General features: G+C 42.7%; 1 protein-coding gene across 2 annotated transcripts in view; it reads left to right on the top strand.

Moving 5' to 3' along the window:
* The window catches only part of NEDD9 (neural precursor cell expressed, developmentally down-regulated 9), a 116,927-nt gene that overhangs the window by 17,006 nt on the left and 80,252 nt on the right, over positions 1 to 19,669 (top strand). Inside the window, exons 1-2 of one of the 2 annotated variants that reach the window (XM_085571487.1) lie at positions 7,686 to 8,357; positions 10,286 to 10,499. In XM_085571487.1, the coding sequence (XP_085427613.1) occupies positions 10,497 to 10,499 (3 nt within the window). In that variant the 5' untranslated portion in view covers positions 7,686 to 8,357; positions 10,286 to 10,496. Of the gene's footprint in view, positions 1 to 7,685; positions 8,358 to 10,285; positions 10,500 to 19,669 lie in introns of those variants that run through there. The other variant, XM_085571486.1, reaches the window with a different exon arrangement.

The raw sequence follows: 19,669 nt of genomic DNA, 5'->3' as shown, positions 1-19,669 counted from the left end.
CATTTAAAAAATGTGTCACCTGTTGAAGGGCAAACCCCTGTCCTTTTTCCCAGTTTGAATTTGCTGTCACATTTAACAGAGTTGGCACAACCAGTGGAATTCACTCCTCTCAAGGCAGATGGTTCCCACAGAATCAGGGGACCAAGTCATAAAAAAAAATGGAGGAGTGGTATTTTAGACCTGTTTCTCATTTGTTACATGTAAGGGCAAGCACATATTTTTATGGATACAGCCAGGTCTGCAAAGCTAAGCACACAGAATGACCCCTTTCATTTTCATTTGCTACTTTTCCCTTTGAAATCATTCTCAGCTGCAACTGAACATTAGTTCATTGCTGTTGGGCAGAACTAACCTGGGCAGAACCTCAAACTGTCAGGTCTTCACTGCAAATTGTTCAGTGGTTTCCCTCCAGAGACCTGCCTCAGGAAACTACAAGTCTCCCTGATGCTCCAATAGGTATTGTGAAGACACAACACCGTGTTTGAGGTTCTGCCCAGGTAAGTTCTGCACAACTACACTGCAGGGAACCAAAGGGATCAATTATCAGATTTATCTGTAGCCACAGGCATCTTGCCATCCAAATAGCCCAGAGATGAGAGCAACAGGTGCAGCAGCTCTTATTCCCACACAAAGTAATGTGGTTGTGTGTGGTCCTGAACACCCCAGGGAAAAGGGATGGTCTTTACCACAGGAGGAGCAGAGGACATACAAATCATGGTCAGAACTACACACCACACCACTGGAGTGAGCCATTAAGACTGCATTCTAGAGTTATTGCCCTTGCAAGGGAAACACTCTGGTTTGATTATCAGACCCTCTGAATGACAGCAGATTTGCAGCACTGTGGGTAAAACAGTCCCAGCCCCACACTGCACCATGGCCTGGCTCTCACATGCTGAATTCCCCTAGAGCAGACCCAAGTCAAGGTCAGGCTTCAGTTCCTCATACCATCTCCTAGGGGTGCTAACCCCTGTGGCAGAGCTGCTGGAGCATGAAAGTCTCAAGAGCTGCTTTTGTACATGAGAAATCTGAATACTGGGGTTATTTGCATGGATGGCTGAGCCACCTCACACAGTGCATTTCATTACAGCCCTGTTAGCCTGCCAGTGGGTGTCCACCCTGCCGCCACCCTGCACCCACCTCCCCATCTGTGTCCTAAGCTCATCTGACCCCCAAGACAGTGAGTTCCAGGCAAGCATCCAATGTAACAATTCAGACCTTGCTACAAACAAGTGTTTTTCATTATTGCATGAGTTTAAGGAAAATAGCTTACAGAATTTTGGGAAAAAAAAAAAAAACAGCAAAAACAACCAAAACCCCCTTGTATATATATATACACATTCATGTCAGAGGATTGCTGAACTTGGAGAAGCATTTGGTGCCAAGTGGCATGCCCTTCTTTTTGTCAGCAAAACCAACATATACATTTGGGCTTGGGTGATCGCCTGACTAGGATGCTAAGATATTTATCTAGGGATGTAACTTGCTGTGACAGGGGGAAATAAAAAAGCCCACAAAAACACAGAGCAAAAATTAATTACAAAAATGTCACCAGTGGTGTTTCTGTATTTATTCCAACACTGAAAACAATTACCCTTTGGCAAATTTTCAAAATCTGTTTATTTGACAGTGCTGCACATAAGCCAGGGGAAAATAAGCATGAAAGGGAACAAACTGATATTCCTGATGCAGAACTGGATTGGCACTTAGAGGAAAGCGTACCCAACTTAACCTCCAAATGTCATATGCACGTCATAACACAAAAATGAATGAGGTACTATTTATAGGGCTTCAAATGAGAAGCTGACAACTGATACTTAGCTATGCACATTTAAATACATATCTTTCTTAGATAACTCCTGCCTTTCCCATAAACACATTTGGTTTCAATGAAAGGGTATGCTTGGGGATTCATTTACTGTTTTTTTCTCCTGCCTCTGGCACAGCATACAGCAAGTGTAAGCTCATGTACGGTCAGAGCTGCTGTTCTGGGTTATGTTCACACAGGCAAGAGCAGTCTGTGACAATGACTTCCTCAAGGAGCCTGGCTTCATGCCATTGGTGCCACTTAGAGAGGTCCCATCCCCTTCCAAATACATGGACTTGAACAGGGTGGAACACTGCCCTCCTGACGGCTGCCTAGGCAGAACCTGAAAAGTACCTGCAGCTCCTCTCCACTGGCACATCAGCCTTGATTGCCTGTTTATTGCCTGGGACCATGCTGGTCCCTGATAAACTGAGCTTGTGAGCCAGAGACTGTGGAAGGCTATGGGTTGATGACTATCTGCATCCCGTCAGGCACCAGGGAGGTTCCTGGCATGCTGATGGGAGGAGTGGGACTCCAGGAGGCAGATTTTTGCACCCCCTAAGGCTCTGCTCTGCTACCCGTGACTAATTCTTCACCTAAATTAGAACACGAGGACTCCTGCTGATACATGCACTTCCAGCAGGACAGCCAAGCTTTATTTTTTGTTAGCTTTCAACTAGGGTCCTTTACTTTTACATTAACTCATGTCTGCTCTGCATGCTGTTCATTAGGCTGTTTAGTACCCTGTTTCATAAGAGTTGCCTCCTCCTACCCCCACAAACACCTCAGGGCTCAGTGGGTGGCAACCACCACTCTCACAACACTGAGAGTGGGATTAGGTGAGTAGATTTTCCTGGGAGCAAGTATGGTGAGAGGTGTCGGCATCGTCCCCAGGGCAACTCATTCAGCCAGGCCATGGGTTTGAAGCCCAGCAGGGAGTCAGGTGTCTGGCTTTTCCACTGCTAGGTTGTACCTCCCAAAGTGTGATGGGAAAGTGGCAGGGCCTGGTGCACACTGAGTGCTCACTGGTGCAGGATGTGATCCCTGGTGTTTGGTGGTTAAATCCCAGCCAGTGACTAAGTACCATGCAACCACCCACTCTCACACTCTGCTGCCCCTGCAGCAATAGGGAGGAGAATTGGAAAAAAGATAAAGCCCTCTGGGTTGAGATAAGAACAGTCTAAGAATTTAAACAAGATGATAATTATAAAATAATAATTGTAATGGAAAGAGAGACAACCAGAAGAGACAGAGAGATAAAACCCAAGGAAGACAAGTGCTACACAGCACAGTTGCTCACTACTTGCTGTCTGATACCCAGCCTGTCCCTGAGCAGCCATCAGCCCCTCCCGGACAGCTCCTCCAGCTGACAGATGGAGCAGGATGCTCTGTTGTATGGAATATCCCTTTGGCCAGTTCGGGCCAGCTGTCCTGGTCATGCTCCTTCCTGCCTTCTTGGGCACTTCCTTGCTGGCAGAGCATGGGAAACTAGAAAATCCCCAACTTAGGCTAAGCACTACAGAGTGACAACTAAAACATCAGTGTGCTGTCAACATTACTCTCATACTACATCCAAAAATACAGCACTGTACCAGCTACAAGGAAGAAAATTGACTTTAACCCAGTCAAAACCAAGACACCTATCAATCTCTTTATCATGGTTCCCTACTTGCAAATATGTTGAGAGAGGCCCAAAGCAACAGCTTATATCTGAAAGTTCTCAAAACTGGAAAGTACAGAAGTGTATTGCAGATATTGCCTCCACCATTACAATTTTAACTGCCCATGCAGAATTTCCCAGTGTTTTCCTACTATTCTGCAACAGATGGGACAAAAGCTGCCAGACACTTCAAAGACTTAGCCCAGCTTGTTTTCTTCCTGAGCACTGAATTAGCACTACTGAAAAACAGGCCTGGCACAGTTTGCTCAGGGAGCTGACAGAGCTCAACCGAGCAGCTACAGAGCGTGCTGTCAACAGAGTGTCAGCAGTGTTTGCTGTGCCCTACAGAGAAAAGCTGCAACATCCACACTCCTCTGACATGGAAGCACAAACAAATTTCATCCACCTCCAGGAGCAAAAGGCTGGAAAAACGAATCTTTGGTTTTGTTTTCTTCCTCTTGCTAACCTCAGGCAAGGCAGTAACCATCCTGCCACAACTTGTCATGCCAAAACCAACACCTTGCGTCAGCAGGATATGTGCTGCAGGCCACTGTTCTTTGTGAATTAATATGGCAAGATAACAGAGGCAGCCACCAAAACCTCTCTTCTCCCTTGTCCAAGTGAAGCTTCCTTAACCGACCCAAGAAGCATCGTGCATGCCACATTTTAGCTGGTACTGCAGGGTCCTGCATCACCCTGCTTGCTTATAACTCTCAGAAAGGCTGAGAAGCTTTAGGCCCCCGCTCCCTCAACTGTCCTCTCACAGACAGAATAATGGCTGGGTGAATAAAAACCAAGCATGGGTTTCACATGGGTTTAAATATGTATACCCATATATGCACATATACATCAATCCTCCCTGCTACATCTCAGTCCAGCATTACTAGCATAAAAAACATTTACAAATTAAAAGAACACTGTAGCTACAAAGTCAAGTACTCTGAACTCAGACTGTACAAACAGCCTTTGTATCTGCATTTCTTAGCTTTAGCCCTCATGCACATGCCTTTTAACACGTATCACATATTTGCCCCTAAGTCCCCTACCTCCTTCAGTACCTGTACTTCAAGTGCTAGTCAGGGGCTGTGCTCTAGTATCCTGTCTAGAATAACCCTACTTTATTTTCTGCAAAAAGTCATAATATGCTGCTGAAGTAGTGAACATAGTATTGAAAGAAAAAACATGGTCTCTTGTACCAAAAATGTTTCCATAGCTTCAGCTTGTATCTCTGACATTTGCACAGTTCCTGCAAAATGCCTATTACCTTATATTACCCCAGGCTTTAAAAATAGTTAATTCATATTCATCTACTTCCAATTAATTACACTGAAATATTTTTGGCCTGCTGTACTAGGACGGTAGGTACATGCAACAACCACCAAAACCAGAGTGCTATACATAAATTAATCAAGTAGTATAAGAAAAATGTTATGTACAAGTAAAAAGGGTTTGGGATTTTTTCATCCTAATTTCACAGTTCATTTTGACCTTAAACAAATCTGGTTTTCATTTAAGCCAGCCTGTGAGCAAAGTTGGGTCAAAATCAGTAAATAGTTGTCAGTAACTATTATAAAAAATTTGAACATTTGGGTTTACTCTTCCTCAAAACCAAACTGTTTAAGAACATAAGTATCTAAATTTTGATATTAAAAGCATGTTTCAAATGGAAATTTAAAAAATATTGTAGATTGAATATTTTTACGCCACTATCCCCCCCAAAAAATTGGAAGTAACAGGCTTCAGCTGAAGAGAAGTTTTAGACATGCCTTTCCTCACCCAATGAGAAGTGGCTCAGATGAGATGCCTGATGGCAGGTGCAGCACATCTAGCACATGCCCTAGATGATAATGAACTAACTTTCTGTGCTCCTCTGCTCCTCCCAAAACATTGCCTCTCATCACTAGGCAGAAAAACCTTGTATGGACATCTACAACAGCAGCACTACCTGAGAGACAAACATAAAAATAACTACATTGGCTCAGGGTTGAAGGGGATGTACAATATCTGCCAGATCATGCATGGAGCCACACAGTATGAAAAGGAAACAGACTGAGTGTGCTGCATGACAAGGAGAAAAGTTTTATTATTTTATTAACTTAAAATAAAGGTCATATAGATGACCTTGACTTTGGCATGTATCCAATTTTGAACGTACCATTAGTATTATTTAAAGCACAAATTCATATTAATAGGGTGCTCCTAGTATCACTTACTTAATGTTTTACAATAAATATACTGACACAACAGATTTTCACTTGTGAAAAGGGCTCTTTGAGCAACATTTTCATCTCTCTGCTAGAGCTAGTGCAATGGCCCATTATTACTCCCTTTGGTCCTCCCAAAAGGTGGGTGAGACAGCTTCCAGCAGGTTTGAAGCCTATTGCTGAAAAAGGAAATGTAGACCTGATGGCGAGTGACCTCTGGGATAATGCTTTTCAACCAGTTACTCTCCAGATTGCTTAACAGACTGAGAGTATTTATGGTCCACGTGTGGAGATAAAAGCTGCAGCTCAATACAGCTTAAAGCTCAGCTCAGACCTGTCCCATGTAGCCACATCAGGAGTGCCTCCTTTCAGGAACTGGGACTGGTTACAGGATCTGTGCCTGTGGTTTGACCCCAAAGCCATCAGCCCACCTGGTCTAAGACCTGTAAACACCTCCAGGCAGGAACTTCCAAGCCAGAAGCATCCAGCAATTTTCACTGCAGGTGATTTGAGAATTAGGATACATTCTCTGTATGTAGAGTATGTTCTCAGTTCCCATGCATGTTCTGAACAGCAAAACCAAATGCTAATTAATCAAGGCTTATGTCTCAGCCATCTAGTGGGAGGTGTCCCTGCCCTTGGCAGCAGGTTGGAACTAGATGATTTTTAAGCTCACTTCATATCCAAACCCAATTTTGAAGTGAAGTAAGGTCACTTCATACCCAATTTTTGGATTCTATGATCTATCCCTTTATTTAGCCAGCTTCTTCTGGTTCTCTCCACTCCTGCCTACCAACACTTTCCTCTGCATTTCTGCAACTAGAATTCTTCTCACTGGCCCCCCTGTAAACAGAGTATGTTAGATAGCTATTTGCAGCTGCAAGTGACTGTAGCCAGAATCCTGCTGCAGAGAATTGGCAAAGATGAGACCTCCACATGATGCCTAGAATGTGAACTTTGTTGCCCAAGTCACATCAAGTCCTTACAGCAGGGCTCACTCCCTCACTCTTACCTGCTCAACTCACAAGGACTGCCTCTGCAGCCTGTTCCTCAGACTCTTCTCCTAACTATAATCCAGTAACTTCCTGTAGCACTTCATTCATACCTGAAAGGGTAACAGTTTGAAATACACTGGTGAATATAAAATCCTAATAAAAGGTGAATTCAGTGTCAACGAATAAATTATCTGTTTGTGAAGCAAAGGCACAGGGCATTTGTTCATTATGGAGGAAGAGGAGGAGATGAAATCCCTTATAGCAGATCTTATGGCATATAGGTTGTGCCTTATTTTCTTTCCTCACTGCTATGAGAGGGTACAAAATAAAATCATGGAGTACACAGAGCAACAGTCAGCCCTCTCAGTACAGGGCTGTCCTTCTTTAGAAGTGGGGGGATTGAGATTTTATGTTTGCATTTGACAAGGATTTATTTATCTGTCTTGCCATCATCTTTAGTACTGTGGTTTACCCTCATAAACCACAAGGCTCAATAATTTGCTCTGGTACCATGTGGGGAAAAGAATGGTTTTTGTGTGCTTCAGACTGCACTACAGAAGGAAATTGACATGAATTTAAATGTAAGGGTAATGATCCCAAAACACTCATTTGAGAAACCCTTTTTCACCTTTGGAGTGCTATTGTCACCTAAGCTATAAAGTCAAGCTCAAGTATCCTGCAGCCTTTGGTTCATGGGATTTAGCATGAGGTCACTGCTGCCTAACATGGTGGCAGGAAATGCAATCCCTTCAAGAGACTCTGAAGTAAGCAAGAAAAATGAATGCTCTAGGCATTTCATAAACTGGTTTCATGCCTTACTCTTGGGCAGTGGCAAAATCCCACACTAACAGATTAAATAACACTTCAGACTTGATGCCCTAAACAAAAGGCCATTCTGCTTTACTCTGTAGTGTGGATCCTTCAACCAATGGCTCCCTCCAGTTCCGTGTTCCTTCCCAGGCTCAGCATTCATCAGCAGGTCAGTATCACATCTCAGGAAATCAAGGACTGCTAGGATCAAACATCCTGCCATAGTTGAGAGTGATCACTTCATAAATATCTAAAGGAGACTGAGCTACATTCTTGATCCACAGGCAAAGGAACTGACACTGGCATTCCTGCAATGGCATAACCTCACCGTATAGCTACTCCTGCAGGATTCCCACCACCTAGACAAACTCCAGCAGTGCCAGCACACTTCCCAGGTCACAGGAGAGATGTATATTCAGCAGAAGAAAGAAATCCTGCACAAGCTGGTTGGCCACCACTCCCCTGAAGGGACACAGGGCAGGCACGGACTGCCCTTCCTCAAGGTCACACCTCGCAGAAGAAAAGGCAGCCTGGAGGGAATACAAGACAGGGAAATACAGCTCCTGCCCTCTGCCTCAAGAGGAGGGGCCAAAAGCAGCCTATGAGTCACATACCACAGGGCTGGAGAGGAGGAAGAGCAAAAGTGATCACTAAAGCTTTCTCAAAACAAGGGTCCACAGAGAGATGAACTAAGCAAGGCCAAAAGCAGCAGTTGTGCAGCAAGCCAGAACATGCTGCTTTCATGAGGAGTCCCCCCAGAGCCATCTCCCACCTGGCCAAACTCTTTGGGCAACATATGATAGCAATTGTGAATATATATTGAACTAAATACACTGGGTTTGGGGCATCACCTCTGGTTCCTTCATTCCTCTGGACTTGAGGTATGTGATGTACAGGGAAGTCTTTGATCCTCTTCTTTAAATCTTCTGCATGCTGGATGAGGGGTAAGCAGTTGGGTCCAGCATGTTGAAAACATTTTAGAAGTTGGGAGGACAGAGGGAGTAAATAAGAAAAAAACCCACAACTAGCAGCCAGCAGCTACTTGCACACAAAAATGTAATTTCTTTTTATTTCCTGGGAAGTTCTGCTTCTGTGCTTAAGACCCAGACAGACAGGAAAAGCCCTTGCCAGGACATCAGTTTTCCTCATTTGTGGGAACAGAAAAAGGAGGCTGCTGTGCAACCTTTACCTACAGTCTTGCTGTCAGCTGAAGGACCCAACAGCTTACTCAGGGTCTTTGTTATAAATCTATTTTGGTTGGGAGTTGTGGCAGCTGTTAGTGCCATGATGGAAGCATACTTTAAGGCAGCAGTAATTTTGTGCAGTCATGTCTTCTGTAACTTTGGACAAAGCATTAATATTGTCTAGGAGACCTTGGGGCAGGAAGGAAGTCATGCCTCCTGAATTCTCCACATGCTACCAAGAGGATAGTGAAAGCATCTGAAGGGCAGGAGTCTCTGTCATAACTCAGAGACCCCCCCCACCCAGCCCCAGCAAGCCAAAAGAAACAGAGGCATTTGTTACCACTTTCCTGATTTGGAAGTACAAACAGTGAAAGTTACCAAGCTCTTCAAAAAAAAAAGCAAGTGTGCTCTGTTTCCAAAGTTTCCTCCAGACTGATTCTCCTGGCAAACAGAAAAGATCCCCAAGCCAAGTAACTCTACTCAGCCTCATCCTGCGTGTTGCATGCTCAAAGGATTAAGTTATGGTTTACTGCAGCCTTACCCAGAGCTCGCCTAAAACTTCACACCCTTCAAGGGTAGCATAAACTCTTTGCATATGCCTTTAACTCAGTTTTCTCACAAGCTTGCTCAGCTATTTCCTGACACCTCCCACGGGTCGTTTGGTGGTTTTTTTCCATGCAGTTCATCTTTGAAACCTGAAGTGTCTCAGAAAATTCACACTGAGTAATTGGTTGTCAGTGGACAGTCACCACTTAATGTTCCGGAGGCAAATTCCATGCAGGATCACAGTTTCAGTGCCCCTTATCAGAGCAAGGGTGGGGCCTCAGCACTGTTATATTTATGCTTGTTACCCAAGGCAACAAGCAGGTTTAAAAAACAAATCAAAATGACCTTTGAAAGTCGTGACAGCATGACTGGTCATTTTAAATCTAGATGAATGATCTTCAGTGTAGAGATTGATCCTTTATTTTATGTTTGCATAATCCATATGGTGGGTCTGGCTCTAGACAGTGTCCCAACAAGAAGAGCAAGAAAAATATTGTTTAGAAGTCTGAGTTATTCAAACTCATAAAGCATTATAATTCCAAACCAAAATTGTGATTCGGTTGTGCTTTGGTTTACCAGCTGCATTTCTCTCAAAGCTTATTAGTGAAGTCGACAAAGTAACTGATTTTACTCTGGATGAGGTCTGTTTGTCCTTTAGATTCCCCAGCACAGAGTTGCAACATAGCCTGCAGATATGCAGATGAAGGACCTGCTGAAATAAGTACTCCAGAGCTATTGAACAGCTCTGGGTATCAGCCTCCCCCATAAATGTATAGGGAGCAGTAAAGCTGTGCAGCATGCATCAGTTTATACCTGCCAAAATTCCTTAGACCTCAACAGGGATAAAAAAATGCCATGCCATTGATTAAAAACATATATTGCTGACAGTGGCAAAGTTATTTAATGATATTTTGGAGAGAATCAGAGCTTTTTCCTGGGGAAAGTCTTGTGCACCATAAGGAGAGGCATGCAGGGAAACCCTGTGTGGAACAAAAGTGTTTGAATTGGCAGGACGGTAAGTAAATGGAAAGACATTTTCCTCCTTTGTTCATCTCTATTTCATTGACCTTTTATTTCAGAGGGTGGAAAAAAAGCACTTGGGTCTGTGAAGAAATATTTGGAACAAGGAAGTCCTGCAAGTGAAAAGAAGTCCTACAACTGGGAAAGACAAAAAACCAGCCAGTGTAACCACAATACTGGATTTCCTATGGAGATAACCATCATCAATGCACAAAGCTCCTGTGTTCCTTCAATTAACATACTGTAGGTGGAAGCAAAAAACACTGGATAATGGTAAGTTTCACTTTCTACAAAGTCAAAAGCTGTTTTAATAAAAGCTTAAGTGCCTTTCTTTTCAGTTCAGCAAGAAAGAGAGTATTTTCTCAGAGGCTGACTGAACACCCACGTTGTTCAGAAGCCAGGCAGAGCGCTCCCTCTTAAGCTTACTTGCAATTACGTGTGGAGTCAAAGCTAGCAAGAGCTGGTATCCTGGGTAGGGATAATGCTGCGAGTCTTGGTAGTAAATGCAGTTTCACTGAATATATTGCCAAGAAAATTTTTCTCTGGCTAAGAAGGGGATAGCTTGTCTCTAGTAAATGATGTCTCAGGGGATTGGTACAGCCTATTGGAGCACAGTACATGAGCAATTTAGTCCATCTTCCCACTAGAGATGAACTTTTGAAGATCACACCGTCATGTCTCATATTTAAGGGAAAGTTCTAGATGTCAACAGGAAAAATTGAGTATCTCCTATGTACAGTCTAAGACACTGCAGGAGGCCTAGTACCCCACTACTCCAGAGCCTTCACAAGTTCCCAGATTTATGCTCCTCATTTGCTGGTCCACAGCAGCCAAATTTCCCTGCAGAGGGCAACAACACAGGGCACAAACAGTGAAAGAAAAGGAGATTAAGAATGCTGCTGACCTGCACATTTAATGAAGTATTTCTTCTTTTTGTCAGCCTAAGACACAAACATACAGGCATGTCTATGCATTACCAGACACCTACTCTTCAGCATCTGAAGTCTAGATGACCCTTGAAGCAAGAATCATGTCATGCAGAACAAAGCACAAACTCCATGCCATAATAAACATTTTATCAGTAATGAGACCATATTGGAGTTGAACTACAATCTTAACTTTGATCCTTAGCTTTCACACCCAAAGAACACTCATAGAACGTAGATCCTTACATGGGTGATAGAAAAGATAAGGAAGCATATTTATAATGTAATTAAATAAATCATGCTGGTCTCCCAGCAATGAACCCATTTCTAATTATCCTGGAGTCATCTTATCTCGCGTGTGCTACTTGCACACTCATTTAAGGTGCTGCCAGAGTGCCTTGCCAGTAGGACATGGCTGCCAATAGAAATTTCACAGCACAAATCTGAAGCCAGGTTTGCATACCTGTCCCAGTCTCTAGCACTATTAATTCTTGAAAAAACTATTTTAAAAGAAAACCACAGAGCAATTTTGAAAGGGGTCTGGGTGAAAGAAATCAAATAAGAGCTTGGAATTTATGATTTCATAAGCAACATAAAATACTTTTTTCCACTTGTTACTGTTTTAAAAAATGAAATGATTTCTAACTTTCAACATCAAACAGCCCAAAGGGTTGGGTTTGATAAAGGATAGAAAGATTCTCAAAGTTTTTCTTGAAATCCCCTAAGATCCCAAATGCATCTCTTCACATTTTTCAGTGAATCTTTTAACATATGTGCTTTTCCAGAAGCCATACTTGTTTAGGGTTTACTCCTTGCCCCTTACATTTATTCTCCTCACCTTTTGCTGTTCCCACTGTAAATGAAAGTCATGGTTCTTTATACCCCTTTTAAAGAAGATAAGTGCATAAATAACAACCAAAAATGTGTCCTGCATAAGTATGTCAGTTATACAATTAAACATTTTCTCCTTCTCGTGATATGTTTTATTGAGGTATAAATCAGGACTATGAGGCAATTTAGCACAGACAGGAATTTTATGGAGGGGGTGTGCAGATTCCCCTGGGCTTGTCTGGAAAATGAGAAACATACTCATAGATGATACAGCTTGCTGGGTACAAGATCCACAGGAGCTAGAGAGCACTCCGTCTAGACTGAGATTTAACTCTCTCATTTAAATCAAGTGAAATAGAACTGTGCTGGATGCAATTGCATTAAAACCTTTCTGTGGTGGATTAAGGAGCTTTTTTGCAAAGCCAAGTCACACTGAAGAAATTGTGCGGGCAGAATGAATTTGTGCCAAATCACAGGGAGAAAGCAGAAGCTGAAAGGTAGCAAGAGTCTCCCTGTGTTTAACAAAGCTTTAGCTGTGCTTACTTTCTACCACTAAGCAGAAACTTTCCCTTCTCTCCTGCCACCAAGACAGGTAGATAAATGCTTGGGGCAAACTTTGCTTTCTTACAGTCACGAGTCCCAGTTGCAGAGCTGCCTTATTTCTCTCTAGGAAGGTGTAAATTGAGGTCAAATTAAGAACTTTGGCTTGCTTGCATCTGGAATGTGCCTGGAAACAGCAGGATTCAGATACAGCTTTTTTCTTACTCTCAGACACTGGCCAAAACCACCTCCCTGTATTTTGGCCAAAAGGCAAAGTACCCATGATGGAAGGGAAGTCTCTGCCTTGCAGTGCTGATTGTCCCATTGCCACTGATGGATTATGGAGTGATCCTGTTCCTCTCTCAGCTGGGCTATGAGATGTATACAATCACATTTGTCTCCGTGTCCATCCATCCATTCAGACATCTCCAACCAGGCTCTCACCCAAGATCTGGGGCATTAGCATCCACCTCCCTTGACAAAGACAACTACCCTTGGCTGTTCTCTCCACAGTCAACAGAATCTGGTGTTAGACTTAATAGGCCCTGGGGACACCTCACTCTCAGCATCTCAGCTAGGCAGGATATATTTCAGCCTTCCTGCCCAGAGAAATATAACTTGTACCTAACACTAGCACCTTCCAAAAACAGCCAACTAAGCTCTGCCCACATGCCTTAATGCCGGCACAATTATAGGACAAGGGCAACATTTTCCTCTCTGTGCACAACTCAGCCCACACCTGAATTCAGGTGTAAATTATGAATAAATTATATTGTCCTCTTAGCTGCTTATTTGGAAGCAAATGGCAGAAGCAAGGCACAGCAGTGAGTTACAAGCTGAAACAAGTTGACAGGCTCAGATGACCCTCAGGCAAGTTATATTTGAATCAGGTACTTCCCTCTTGATATGCAGCACCTGAAAGCACACAGCATTCATTTCTTATCCTTATGAGCCTTCCACTGTCCAGCACTGTCAGCTCATGATACATTCTCCAGAGAACAAGGCTATGTTCTCCCAACCAGCTCCCAGATTTTGCAAGAATGCCAGCAATCAACTAAATGTTTTAGCAAAAAATATGTATTTTTTTCTCAGCCCTCGGTGCTTTATCTGCTTCTGCAGTTCAGACCACAAAACCCATCCACTTGGTTTGTTCAGGCAGCAACAACAGGCCCTCCCTGAGGACGTTCTCTCCCAGCATTCCATCATGGATTTTCTCTGCACATTCCCTGGTGCCTTGCTCTACAGTAAACTGAGCTGCTCTGCGACACTTGTTCAGCAGCTCACCCCCAGTCCCTGACCTTCAGCACTTCATCCTTGGCTTCCAGCTTAACATGCACACCCTGGCTAATTGTTAGGGTTTCCAGACAATAGCTAAACACAGGCCTGGCATCAGCAGCAAGCTCTGAATCAGGCTTCAGTAGTATTGTCTGACCAGAGGCTAGCACTGGGAGAGGCCCCTTGCCAACAGGGAAGGGAAACTGGGATTAATACTTGTACTAAGAACCACAGAGAAAGAGTGGGAGGGCTAGGAGAACTCCATGTAAAGAGGGTGAGGGTTAACAACAGAGCACAGTACCTTTCAACCCTCTGTTTTGTTTTGTACTTTAAGGTGCAATAAAACATATTTATACCCAATTCCTCAGTTTACAAGGAAAGCAAGTTGCTTTAAAGGTTTTAAAACTGGCCTCAGCTGAGCAGCAGTTCTCTCAGACTGGATTTTGGGGATTACATTTCACTCCATGAATAATACTTCCATTCATTTTTTCCATCTACAACCTCTACATCTAGCTGACAGAGATGGTTTGTTTTCATCTCCATTAAAACACAGAAAGATAAAGGCCTGAAATAGCAACTACCTAAAATACAGGCAATTACAGAGATGTGGTGCGTAGAGCTTTAGGTCATTAAAAATCACCATGGAGAAATTTGGGTATATTGCCGAGAGAGGCAGCAAGAAAATCTGAGTACCATAGAATGGATTTTGAAGAAAAGTACCAATTACTTTGATTATATATCTATAAGGAAAAAAAAAAAAAGGAGATTCGGACTAAATTAGCAGAGGAGGCAGAAAAATATATAAGCATGTAATATAGATAGAGAGTTTTGTATGCTTTCCATTTGTTTCCCATCTGCTGTGTAAGTAGTTTATCAACATACATTGGCCACAGTTTATCTAAAGGAAGCCTGGCCTTGGGAGCAGCTCCTGCATTTACTATTCTTTAATGCAGCAGTGAGACCTCAGGGACAACTCATAAGCAGAAAGCCCATCCCCTGATAATCCTCATACAAAAGAGACATGCTGGCAGACAAAGCAAAGTATGGAAAAAAGCCTGAGCCTGCTCTGTGTTACTCCTGTGTCCAAACCAGTAAGTGCTAGGCTGCAACCAGGTACAAGTTTAAAGCCAGCTTAGTCCTCCTTCCTTTCCCAAGTGTGCCAAAGTGCAAGAGAGGCATATCTCATGCTCCAGCCAACTGGAGAGTCTCGAGAAGCAGAGATACAGACTTAGCTGAAATTTGGATTATGGATTAATGCATCCTGGACCAACTGGAGAAAGTATCCCTGAGTTAACAAGGATGAGTGCAGAAGGAAGAGCACAGGAGACTAGATGACAAGATTATCAGCTGTTGAGCAACCTGGTATTTAAGAGCTGGGCTCTTGCAGTGTACAGATTTTTAATATTACCTTGGTCAGTTAAAGACAGTTAAATACTTGTTATGTTTCACTGTTATGTGGGACTACCATAGTGTGTCTCTGGATCACCAGGATTCACCTAAGAAGCAGCAGAAGTAAACATGCATGGTACCAATATAAAGCCTTCCTTTGAATGGCCATTTTATATAAACCCCTATCACATGTTCACCATTGCTATTCCACTGGAGAGGGGGGGATCCAGAGCAGCTAACTAAATAAAGATAGCTATAAAAGGGCTGGAATAGGTCAGTGCAAACATTAAATGCTTGGAACCAATGCTTTGATGGTCAGAAGCAGTCAGACAACAGGGAGAAGTCAGAGAGAACTCCCTTTTGATCTGGCTGAAGCCATTTGTTCAGAAGAGCATGAAGAAAACCAAACCAAAACAAAGCCCTTACCTTTCACAGTTTCTCTAATGTCACCAAAGCCAGAAATACTCAGATTTTGCAAGAAAGACAGATCTACAACACACCCAGCAATGTAAACAGCTCAGTGGAGTGTGGCAAGGCAAGACACCCAGAGGGCCACCCTGAAAGCCGCCCACACATGAGCTGGCACATGCAGGGACACAGGACCGTCACCACACCTGCAGGCTGGGCTCAGACCCAGGGCAAACATTTGCCTTTCACAACAAAAACAAATGAAAGGCTTTGGGTTGCCCCAAATGAACATAAATATTTTTCTCTATGAATTCTTTTTTTTTTTTTTTTTTTTGTGTGTGTGTGTGTATGTTTTTTTCTCTTTAACAAAGAGCAGGGTAGAAGTGAAGGGGCTCTCTGAAAACACTTTAAAGATTTATTTACTTTAGTAGTAAGGCAAAGGGATCTCGCATCTACTTAAGTTCCATGAATACACAAATTTCTTATAAGCAGTATTATAATGCCATTACAGAACAGATTCACTCATCTGCCTACAAATTATTCTGTCTTTGCTCACAATGCCTGTTCATTTCATTTTTAAGAAGTCTTATTTAACTTTAGTCTTTTTCACCCTTCTCTCAATCATGACATTTCTGTATGCTCATGATTATTTATTTGGCATGGCATTTTGATGTAAGAACAGCCAAGCCTTGTGTGCATACATAGTACAGAATGTCCAGTTCAAGAGAACTTGGATTCTGTAATTTATAGATGGCACAAAAAACTAACTAAAGAATTGAAAGTTGAGAGGTGTTATCAGCGCATGGCTTTTGGCAAGACAAAGTCATATAATCAGCTTTAGACAAATTTTGACCTTGGCTCTGAACCCAATATTACACCTTGAACCTTGCTCTGCTATTGAACCAGAAAAAACATCTTGACTCTGTGCAGCTGGCCTGCTCTAGGGGAATGCCATACCACCAGCAGTGGCACCCCGAGCCTGCTCATGTGGGCAGGGGAAACAAAAAGGTGGCTTGTCTCAGGCTCTCTGCATGAGAGTTTAGAGATAGACACAGCTCTGTAATTTCCTCCCAGTGACACAGAGCTTCTCCTAGACCCTGGGTAACTTTTTCACAGTTCAGCCCAAAGCCATTTGCAAGTAGCAGAAGGACTTAGTGACTTCATTGGATTGCAGAGCCCACCTAGCTGTTAAAATCACGCTTACCCAGGCCAAGCAGCAGAGATGCTTCCCTCCATCTCACAAAGGATGATGGCAGCAACGCAAGCTGTGCCTTTTGCCTGCCTGCCCACAACTGTGCAAACCCTAACAGCCACAGACACCTGGAAAAGGAACTGCTGGCTGCTTCCCTCCCTGCTAATGAAGCATTTGAGCTACAGCCATTGTTTATTCAAGAACCTAATAAGAGATGACTGTGGCTATTTTCCAGTTAACATCATTAGTTAAACAGAAATTGATTGCATATGGAGAACCGCCATTGTGTTTTAGTACCAATGATTTGTTTCCTGGGATTTAAGAACAGATCTAGTTTGGCAGATTTATTCCCTTAGGCTGCAGACACTGCAAGGTGTGGCCACACTCCATGTTTACAAGCCATTACCAGAGCTGCTTTGGGCTTTTTTCAGCTCCAGGCACGTCAGTAAGTCTTAAAGTCTCTGTGTGAGAGAAGCTGAGTAGAGCTTGGTTTGTTTGTTATCAGTCAAAGATTGCTGACATGCTTTAACTATCTCATAATAGAAAAGCTATCCACTACAGGCAACATTACTTGCTTTCAACAGAAGACCTCAGCAGCCTTGAACAGAAAGGAAAAAGGAACCTGAATGGCTTTTATATATTTTAGTCCTTCAAGTGAAACACAAAAGATATCTCCAACCCGCCCAGTTTAGTTTGGCTGGGTCTTGCCACTCCCCCTATGCTGTACCAGATCAGATTTGTGGAACTACACCTGCAATAACTAGGATGCAAGCTTGAACATTGTCAGGCCCATCTTTCTGCATTAGCACTGAATGCATACGAGATCCCACTCAAAATCTTCAGCTGGTGCATATTAAAAATGAGACCAAGCTAATTAAAACAATCAGTAGGTGTTCTATCAAGCAAATAGCTTCAGAAATCTTTACTGACTCCCAGGATATAGTGGAAAACGGTGCAAAATACCACTGTTGAAAATCTTCTCTGGAGCCTCTCTCAGATTTTTTGCCTCAGATTTCCCCCTTCTGGGACTTTTCCCCTTTGATACTCAAAGGACAGGCGCCCCAGGTTCCCATTCTGTAAGGTACCCTCCATTTACGGGGATGTCAAATGACAGCAAATGACGCTGCAAATGACAGCACTGGTAGGGTCTTGTAGGACCTGATTCTCAGCATTTAGCTATGCAGTATCTCTAGAGCAATTGTAAGATATTGCTGGCAGATGCCTTTCACTGTGTGCCCTCACTATCTGAGGAGCTTCCCTACCGAGCCTGGCAGCTGAACCACCATATTTGAAATGACTGACTGTCCTGACTGTCCTTCTGATCCATGTGCTGGTTTTGGTGTAAAACCAGCTGTGTTGCTGAGGTACAAATAACCTAGCAGTGTCCCCATAGGAGATGCTTGTCCCTAACTTCCATTGGTTACATGTCAGTTCATGCCTTGGGTCTGAAAATTTATAGCCCTTCCACTGGCTTCTAACCCATACTGACCATAAAGCCATCAAATACCTGCTGGCACCCAGGTTATCACTGGGACAGATAAACTCAAACAAAGAGATTGATAGATTGTCCTTCCAGGCTTCCCATGACCATAGAACCCCAAAAAAAGAAATGGTCCACCCTGAACCACCATCCTCACTTTACATGACCATCCATGAAGACATATGTTCATGAAGCCCAGAGATGGCAAAATTTTACTTGTATATTTTTTTACCTTCCCACCTCCAAACAGAAAGTTTCTGGGAAAATGTTTTCAGGGAGTTACTGAGATCAGTTGCAAATTTTTTTCCACAATGCCATATACAGCAGCTGATGTAGAAAACACACTGCATAAATTGTAACATTTTAAATACAAAGCTCAATATTCTGCTGACCATTCCTAATGTTATGTTAGATTTCAGACTAACATCTGACTGACAGCCCAAACTTGGATCAAATTTGCAGTGGGTACAAATTATGCAGGGCATGATTTCTAGCAAATCTATTTGGCTAAGTGCCCCAGAGTTTTCTTTCACGTGACTATTTCCTGTCCAGTACAGTGGTGAATATCAAGTGCAACAATGGGAATTTTTTTCACATATGACAAATTCTGCATTATTTCTCAATAATAAGCACCATAAATAATTTCTTATTTCTCAAGATTTAAAAGTCCATCTGATGTCAAAATTTACACAGTTTGGTATCACTAATGGGTGTGTTAGCACAGCCTCCTGTGTGACCATGTACAGTGGTATGACATTTGTTAGCTTGTTCAATGGTACTACAATCTACTTGCAAATTCAGATTTTATGAGAGAGTTTTTGTTCTTAAGCAGCAGGACTGCTGGCAGCACTGGGTATGTTGTGTGCAATTGCGTGTGGTGTTTTGTGCAATATCATCTGCAACATTTTATTTTAGATCATCCCTCCCGTTCCTCCCCAAAATGGGACTAGACTCTTTAAGGATGCGAATAGATTTTACAGAGGATGGTTGAGAGCTAAAACTTCATGGGGCCTCAAGATCATACTCCATCTGTAGAGAAAGAATAAAGAATCTGCTGCAAATACAGTAAGATTAATGTATTAATCATCTGCTGGCATGGCACACCCTGGGAAAGAGGCTAATTAAAAAGGATTTGTGGAAAGTCACATAGGATTACTCTACTAAAAGCACTGGCAAGATATTTGGGTTATCACTGATTTTTAAAAGTTCTAATTAGGTTCTAGAAAACAATTTTACCAAGAAATTGAGACCTCCAACTTCATCTACACTGGAAATACTCCTACTATTAGTTCTTTTTTTACAGCTTTAGGAAACTTGGAAAAGTAAAGAGTAGCATTCTGTTATCTCAGTACTTGAAATCCTGGTCACATAAACTGCTGGGGTAATGACTTCTATTTACATC

This window comes from Lonchura striata, chromosome 2 (assembly GCF_050655825.1).
Source record: "Lonchura striata isolate lonStrDom1 chromosome 2, ASM5065582v1, whole genome shotgun sequence".
NCBI classification, from domain to species: domain Eukaryota; kingdom Metazoa; phylum Chordata; class Aves; order Passeriformes; family Estrildidae; genus Lonchura; species Lonchura striata.
Note: the sequence above shows the minus strand (reverse complement) of the source record. Positions and strands in the feature narration are given on the sequence as shown.